This window comes from Cupressus sempervirens, chromosome 2, assembly GCF_028749045.1.
Source record: "Cupressus sempervirens isolate cs-2001-9-10 chromosome 2, ASM2874904v1, whole genome shotgun sequence".
Classification (NCBI taxonomy): domain Eukaryota; kingdom Viridiplantae; phylum Streptophyta; class Pinopsida; order Cupressales; family Cupressaceae; genus Cupressus; species Cupressus sempervirens.
Window position 1 is genome coordinate 601,194,128 of NC_143119.1, and position 9,278 is coordinate 601,203,405.

Genomic DNA, 9,278 nt, shown 5'->3' on the forward strand with positions numbered 1-9,278 from the left:
AATGCAACAAGCAGTTTTCAAAACAAGAAACCCTGATATGCTACAGCACACCAAAGATGATTGATTGCAAGCATTTACTGGAAATCCATCTCAAGAATCACCAAGTGTCTATTCCAGAGATTATTGGAATAGTTTCTGGATAGCGTCATTCAGAAAATGGTAATGCATATATAGAAACAGAGGATATTCCACTCGGAAATTTTATAGCAGCTGTTGAAGAAGTACCCCATAGAGTGGGGAGGGTTTGGACTGTAGAAAGAGCGAGTTATAACGCCAGCCTCCACAATCTACCTAAATCCTTTTCTTAAAAGAGTCCCCATCAATTTCTACTAAAGGCATACTCAATCGTTATGGCTCCCTTTCGTTGCCTCTAAAGAGCGCACTAAATGCGACTTCCAAGCTTGTAAACGAGCTCCCTTCCTTTTCTGTGACTGCACATCTCGCTTTCACACTCAATTCTTCCATATTCCTCCTCACCGATCTCCCCTCTTCTCCATCCATAACCTTTTCCACCACGCTCACCAACATCGTCCTCTCAACCAACCCATCCGCTCCCTTAACAACCTCCAAACCCACCATCAATTCACTCACAACAAGTGCGCAATTCATTCGCTGCTCAGCATAAAGAGGCCACGCAACGATAGGGACTCCAAACCAGACAGCCTCCAGTACAGAATTCCATCCACAATGAGAAACAAAAGCTCCCACAGCCGGATGAGAAAGAATTGCAACCTGTGGAGCCCAAGAAGAAATCACCACTCCGCGCCCCTCAACACGACCCAAGAAACCATCGGGAAGAACGCTGCTCAAATCGAAATCCAAAGTCGCACTACCAATCTTACCAATCCCCCGCACGACACAGACAAAGTTAACCCCGCTCGCTTCAAACCCTAACGCAATCTCTGCCAGCTGTTCCCTGGACATCATCCCCCACGTTCCAAACGACGCAAACACCACCGACCCATTTGCTCGACCGTCAAGCCACATCTTCAACCCGCGCCCTTCTTCGACAACTTCCTCCTCCTCAACCGAGCGCGTGACCGGCCCAACTGCGTGTACCGGCGGTAGACGATCGACTTCTCCCGCGCTTCCGGACGATAGCAAGGCATTGATGGTGTGAGCTTCCAAGTCGTGAAATGTATTGACGAGGATGGCCTTCATTCCTCGCAAGTGAGAGCGGAGGCCAAGGAAGCCATGGGGCAGAACTGGGAAATCACGCTGAAGAAACGGCTTGTTCCACCCCGGGATATTGATGGAAGCCTCGTTTGTAATAGCAGAGAACATCATGAGGGCGTAGAGGAATGCAGCAGAGCAGGTGAAGAAGACGTAGGTTGGCAAGCCCATGCGGGCACCCACATCAAGGCACTCCGCATTGAAGAGATCGCATATCAACGCACGAACCGGAGTGTTGGGATTTTGCAGCATCTTCAGACTCTGTTCCATCGGAGGGATGGAGCTTTTTATTCTTGCCAGAAACTGTTCTCCTAGATGTTGTTCGTCCACGGGAATCTCTGCGAACTCTACGTGATTTATCGTGTGGGGATTGGAAGCGAGGAGTTGTAAGACATAGTTAGCCTGCGTGGGGTAATTGAGAGTGAGGGTGGGTGTGATTAGGGTTACGGAGAATGCGTGAGAGGAGACGAGCTTCCTTGCAAACTCCAGGAATGGAATGAGATGCCCCAGACCAGCGGTCACAGCTGGGTAGAGTGCCACATGCGCCCTTGAAATCTCACACCCCACTCGGCTTTTCTCCATTTGTACTTCGTTTTTACTTGGTATAGTTGCACGAGGAAGATGCACAAATATGGTTTCTATCAAACAACCCTACTTTCTAAAGGAATTGTAATGCCGGGAATTGTAATGCGACGTGCTTTAGTGGGTCCTAGTCCCAGTCTCTTGCGGGTAGAAATTTCGTATACAGATCAGAGAACATTTACGCCCGACAGAGAAGTCCTTTTCAGACGTGGTCTAAGGGAAGCTTTGACAACAAGGACAGCAGTTTAACAAGGTCTACATAAAAATTTGAGGGGTCCAGCATTCTGATTGAGGGGTCCACAAGACACGGGATCAGTGCAGGGGCAGATTTAAGGGTTTGGTCGGTAGTCTTAGCATCCGGTGGGACCATCCAGTACTAAAGACTTTGATATTGGCGGGCTTCCAAATGATGATTTTACTTGATATGGTGTCCCTCTCTTTCAGTGGGCTCCAGCTCGGTTCCATTTGAAGACAACAATATGTGCCTCCAATAGGCGGACAGGCAGATCCCAGGTACGCCTTTTCCTTTTATCTTGCATATGATTTTACACCTGTTCAGGCTCCCTTTGTTTCTTCTCCTGGCATTGGTAAGTTTACAACAGTAAAACACTATTAAAAACATATAAACAAGGCACTGGTGGGAATGATATGGTCCTCATGGACGGAACAAACGGGGAAATCACAGATACATCTGCAGATAGGATACTTGTAAAAGTATCATTAACTGATCAACCTATGATAAGAGAGGAACAGTCAGAACTAGATGGGTCCACCTTACATAACACAGGATCTGATAGTAACAGGGTGGCAGAGAATCAGATAGTCAGGGCACCAGTAACAGCAGAACAGCAAACTAGTTTGAAAGAAGCTACGAAACACGACATCTCTGGCAATAGTGGCTTGGTCTTGACATACGGAGATAGTTTAAGGCACAGCAGCATCATCAAGTGGAATCAAGGGAGCTTCCTCATTATTCCAGAACCCTCAGCCGGACACACGAGTTCATTCAATCTTGGAGGGACAATTGGTAATTTGCCCACAAACACTTTGAGCTTATCACAAACCAGCGGACCACTCACAGGAGGCAACTACATCTATGTGAATGCCAAACAATATAAAAGAATAATTAGGCGGAGAAAGATACGAAAGTTTAAAAATGCAAAAAGAGGGAAGTTAGCAACTTTACTTCCGAAACCGATTCCACAAACCCCAGACAGCACAAGGGAGGGAGAACAAAGTCTGAGGCCGACTGAAATCTCTAAAACAATTGAGCAGTTTGATAATATCAGAGATATTAACGGTAAAGGGAAGCCAGATAATTCTCAGGTGATAGACATGGTGGAGGATGGGTTACCGAATAATTACAGCCCCACAAGGACACCTATGACGTGGTATCCAGACATTTTTGTGAATGATTTAGTAGCTATGAAGGAAAGGGTGTGGGCACTTGAGGAGAGGAACCAAATAGAAAGTATCACAATGAAAAGAGTTACTGAAGATAACTGGAAGCTGGCAGCGGAGGTCAAATCACTTAGAGAACAAATTCAAAAATTGCAATTTAATATGGAAAAAGGAGAGTATGAATTAATATTGTTGAAGAAAGAAGTAGGGGAAAAGAGGACAGCAGCAAGTACTATGGGAGAAGGAGAGGCTACAGAAGCAGACAAAAACTCGCAAATGAAAAATATACAAGATGCCATGGCCAATATGGAAATAAAAGAGAATCAACTTAGAGAACAGATTGAAGAAGTTAGATCATGGGCCAACATAGTAAAGGGGCCAGCAAACACTCCTATTGACAACATAGAAAAACAAGTTCGGAGACAGATTAGAGAGGAAAAAGAAAGAAATGAGAAAGCAACAAATATCGTTGTCAAAGGGCTACGAGACTATGGAGAACAGGAGAAAACAACGGATTTAGTTAAAGACTTCTTTAAAGACCAATTAGATTGGCATGGAACAACCATACAAGCTCAAAGAATCGGAAAATGGATTAGAGGAGGCAAAGATAGACATGTTAGAGTGACAATGAAGAATATAGGAGATAAAAATAACATTTTCAGCAAGAGGAAGTTTCTTAGAGGCACACGCATATATCTTGATGATGATCTCACCGTAACTCAGCAAGAAGAAAGGAGGAAGGAATGGGAAAAAGTGAAAACAGCAAGAGGAAAAGGCAAGTGGGCGTGGTTACAAGATGGCAAAGCCCAAATCAGCGACAAAATCACACGCAATAAATAGGAACTCGGGCCCACCCAGGAACATTTAACTATAGTTAGCTGGAACTGTAGAGGTTATCCTTGGAGAAGAGGACCTGGGTTAGGGCTGATAGCTAAAGATAATGACATCATTATGCTTACCGAGACTCATGAGCATGATGGATGTAGAGTTCCAGATTTTGAAGGATATAAGAAGGTATCACTGTGGAATGAAAAGATAGATAATGGTAAGGGGCATGGAGGCATCACCGTTCTAATAAAAGAAACTTGGAGCAGATTTGTAAACTTAGAGAAAGAAGATGTAAACAAGCAGTATATTTGGATAAAAATAACAGAGAATCAGATTTCTACAAGGGTGGCTATATGTTACTTCGCTCCAAAAGGCTCAAAAGTATATAAAAAACATAGGTTGGATCGAGAAGATCCGTTTGTTGCGCTAAAAAAAGACATAACAGCCTTTAGCTCTTTAGGGGAAATAATGTTAATAGGGGATTTCAATGCTAGAACAGCAAACAACCAAACTCTCAATCTTAAGGAGAGTTACAATGAAAACAGAGATCCAGTTTGGCTCGAAGAAGAAGGGACACAAAAATGGGAAAGATCTTCGCAGGATAGCATGGGAAAGATTAATCATTTTGGTGCTGAATTACTAGGATTATGCTGCCTATACAACATGGTTATATGCAATGGTATGGAAAAGTGGCCTAAATCAGGAGGCATCACATGCAAAAGACACAATGGACAAAGTGTTGTTGATTATGTTATATGCTCGCAAGACTATGTCGCAAAGATAATTAACTTTGACATAGAAGATTGCCCCATGGAGTTAAAATCTGATCATAACCCCATCTTGATAAGGGTGACTACTCACTTCAAAGATCAACATATTGTCCCAAAACTTTTACAGAAGAGGAAGATGATTCCGACTGGCAAAGTTTTAATGACACAAGAAAACCATGATACTTTTCAAGACTCTCTTTTGCGGCTATATAAGGTTCCGGGAAACCATCTAGAGTCTGAAAAACAACATTTCATGGACAAGGATAATCTTGTTCTTACTATCATTAAAGCATTGGAGGAGTGTAAAAGATCTAGGGCCACAAAAGAAGCCAAGAACACTTTTCCGGCCAATCCTTGGTTTGATGAGGAGTGCAAAATGGCAAAAAGGAATTGGAAAAAGAACATGAACAAAGAAAGTAGAAAAGAGTATAATCAACTAATTAAAAAGAAGAAAGAAGAGTATGTGAACAAGAGAAGAATAGAGTTGGTTAATCTTGGTAAAAACAACCCCAGAAAATTTTGGAAAGAGCTTCAGCAGAGAAAAACTCAGATAGTGAATAACATAACAGGAACCAAATGGCTGGAATATGCCAAGACTCTCTACGAATGTGATCTAAGAGAACACAGTATCATGGAAACAGAGACTACGGGGGAGTTATTCAGTGAAAATGATATTATTCAAGGCATCAAAAGGTTAGCTGTTGGTAAAGCGCAAGATATAGATGGGCTACAAGCGGAATACTTAAAATGGGGTGCTGAAATCCTCACACCACACATCACTAAGATTTTCAACAGTGTCAATAGAGAGGGTTTCCCTGTAAAATGGACTACAAGTGTGGTGATCCCACTCCACAAAAGTGGAGATATAAACAATCCTTCTAATTACCGAACCATCATGATCAATCCACTATTTGGCAAGTTATTTGGTAGTTTGGTAGAACAAAAAATCAGCAACTGGGCTGAAACAGAAGGCAAACGTGCAAAAGGGCAAGCAGGCTTTAGACCAAAACACTCTACTATAGATCACGGCATCACTCTCAGGCATTTGATAGAGAAAGTTTGGGACACTCCGGGGAACGAGGCTTTTTGTTGTTTCGTGGACTTTAAAAAAGCTTTCGACACAGTGCCACGTAATAAATTATGGGATAGAATGGTAGAGCTGGATGTCCCTAAAGAACTTACGTCAGCGGTTTACAGATTATATGAGCAGGTCAAAGCTAAAATCAGAACGACAGAAGGGTTATCAGAAGATTTTGATAGCAACATCGGGGTTAAGCAAGGGTGTCCGCTTTCTCCCACACTATTCGGGCTTTATATTGACAAGTTAGAAGAGTGGATAAACAAGACCAATGGTGAGGGGGTGCAGCTGGCCCACTTCGTGATAAGATTGCTCTTATATGCAGATGATCTCATTATTCTTGCTAGAACAGCTACAGGTTTGAAAGAGCACTTGAAAGCACTAGAATTTTTTTGCCATGATGTAGGAATGCAAGTTAACACTAGCAAAACCAAAATTATGATCTTCTCACTAAAGAAGAATAGGGGCATACAAGACAAGTTTCTGTTTGAAAATAGTCCCCTTGAGATTGTGGAAGAGTACAAATACTTGGGCATCGATTTTCATAACAAACTCAACTGGGATACTTGTAGATCGAAAAGAATCCAAGGGGGCTGGAAGGCGTTGTACTCTTTACAAAACAAGTGCAGGAACGCAGAATTATGGGATTGGACGACCATGAAAACTCTGTTTGGTTTGCTGGTCACTCCGGTTATTCTATACGGATGTGAAGTGTGGGGCGGTAGTATGTCCAAACAGAAATGGCGGCAAGTAGAAAGAATTCAAAAACACTTTATCACATGCAATCTTAAAGTCAAGACCACAGTTCCGTATGAAATCCTTTTGGCGGAGGTGGGTTCCTTTCCATTAGAAGCCGTCGCATTGACCCGAATGCTAAGCTATTTAAAGAAAACTCAAGGTCTAGAAACACATCGCTGGCCCAAGTTGGTAATAGAGGAAAAACTTGTGAGGCGGAAAAGCACATGGATGAAACAAAATGACAAATGGATGCAAAAATGGGATATCAACATCCAAGCTTGCCCGGATAACATTAAAGAAATAAAAAAGTTTGTCAATGAAAAATTTCGCAATATTCTGTGGACAAGACACATAGGGAGGAAAAAATCTTATTATATTAAAGAATTTAATCCCACTTCTAGTCATGATGAAAAGGCCTATATAAGGGCACCTATTAACTGGAAAGCAAAAATGTTGATGGCACAAATTAGAACTAGTTCACATCAGCTGCGATGTGAAACTGGTAGATGGCAAGTTCCAAAGGAAGAGTGGGCAGACAGAACATGTTTATTTTGCAATATGGGAACAGTGGAGACAGAGCAACACTTTGTCATGGAATGCTTGGCTTACAACGACATCAGATCTGATTATACAAAAATTCTGCAGAACAAGGACTTCAACTATTTATTTGAGGAAGATCAAGTGAAGAGAACAGCGGAGTTGATTATCAAAATTCAGAGAAGAAGAAACAAGTTAACCAAAACTTTGCAACTGACTAGTTTGGCTCCTGACTCGGGAGGGCGATTGCATGGGTCCCATAGACTACTTTAGTCTCGTGGACGTCATTAAAATCTATCATATCATATCATATCATGGCTTTCTTATCATCAACAGGCGTCCGCAACCACTAAAATCTAAACTACCTCGATTTGAAGTTTTTACCCGGATTAATGTTTTAAGAGGAGATGTAGTTGCAATTGGTAATGTAATCATTAAGGCATCAACAGGCCTGCACCGAGTTACGATGACCATGTGGCGCTTTGCAACTTGCAGATGCAGACTGCTGAATCTTCGTATCAATTTTATGTCTTTATCATTGATGTCTGATACTGCGTCATTGATGTCTGATACTGCGTGCCTGTGACAACCGACAATGTATGATGTCTAGACGCCCATCTAGATTCATTGATCGCTGCTTTTATTAATAAATTGTTTGATACTAATTTCCTTCAACATATCGTGGACGTGGCCTGGTTTGGCTTATACATTCATTCAGTCTAGAAGGTGATGTGTATCGCACCCAAAAATGTCACCTCTACTGAACTCTCAACTCCAGCAGAGACGCGAAATACATGTAGAAAACACCTATTATATCGTCCTGACCCAGTTAAATCCTTCAGCTTTGTCGATCATGGAATGGACAATTGCTTATTACATTTAATACTAGCACTTGCACCAAAAGGAGGTGCCAGAGTAGTCAATAGAGTTTTTATTAGCACTTGCACCAAAAGGAGGTGCAAAAGTAGTCAATAGAGTTTTTATTAGAAGATATATGTATAATAGAAAGAAGCATATAAAATTGACATTATACAAATATTTGTTAGACCATTAATAAATAAATTATTGATTAATATTGTATAGTTTTTGTGCTTCTAGAATTTTAGAATGGAGTATACATCATTAATATGTCAATATTTGAATCTTTTGAAAATTTAATTTAATTTTTTAAATGTCTGATTAAGATTTTTATAAAACTTTTAATTTTTATATTAATTATATTTTAAAAAGTAATACACAAACTCATTTTCATTGGTAATATATATTTAAAAGAATATTATAATACAGATAAAAAATTATAAATATATAATAAGATATTATATATTTTATTTTATTTATATTATATATTAGTTATGCATTGATAAATATTATCTTTTTCACACAATATTATAGAATTATATGTTATTTTATCAACAATTTGATATAAGTTATTGAAGTTAAATAATGTATATATTTTTAAATTAAAATTTATTTAAATTCATCAAGGGAAGTAGTAAGTCATTATGTGGCACTTGTTTCCAATTTTATTTCAATATTGTACAAGGGCATTTCATTGAGGTTATTTGCCACATCATGGAGAAATCTCCTCACCCAAGCTGTATCATATATTTTCTTTATCATTTTAAAAATTAATGACAATACTACTGCATTCCTTCTTTATTGCAATAATGCAAGTATTACCTCCTAGTGATTATAATTGTAGTCATGAAATTACATTCAATCAATGATTTTAGGGTTTTATTTCTTCGATCAATGATTTTAGGTTTTTATTTCTAACTTTTTATGAGTTAATCATGGAAGCTCAAACCACTAGAAATGTAGGGAGTGGGAAGAAGAAGCATGAGTTTAGTATGGTTGAAAAGACTTGTGTACTATTTAGTAAGCCATCTATGTGTAAGTACACTACGATATCATAATATTTTATCTTTCTTAAGATATTTTCTCTACAACCACAAGTTTATTCTCTGTGAAAAAGGGTTTGCTTCAATGGTGGAGAGAAGCCTCTCAAAATTTTTGGTGTATTTCTAACCTTATTGATAGTAGACTATGTATGAAAGATGAGACTTTGATCTCACAATATATTTTTAAATTTTCTACATTCTATCTATTGTATACCATAGCATGAGTGTAGAAACTATGGAAAGTTTAACAAAAGCCCCCAAATCTCTGAA

General features: G+C 39.8%; 1 protein-coding gene across 1 annotated transcript; it reads right to left on the bottom strand.

The window, feature by feature from the left end:
* Positions 1-14: 14 nt before the first annotated feature.
* LOC149574829 (anthocyanidin 3-O-glucosyltransferase 6-like) lies at positions 15-1,791 on the bottom strand. Its single transcript, XM_089814666.1, has one exon. The coding sequence runs from the start codon at positions 1,753-1,755 to the stop codon at positions 349-351; it is 1,407 nt and encodes a 468-aa protein (XP_089670792.1). The 5' UTR covers positions 1,756-1,791; the 3' UTR covers positions 15-348.
* Positions 1,792-9,278: the final 7,487 nt, after the last annotated feature.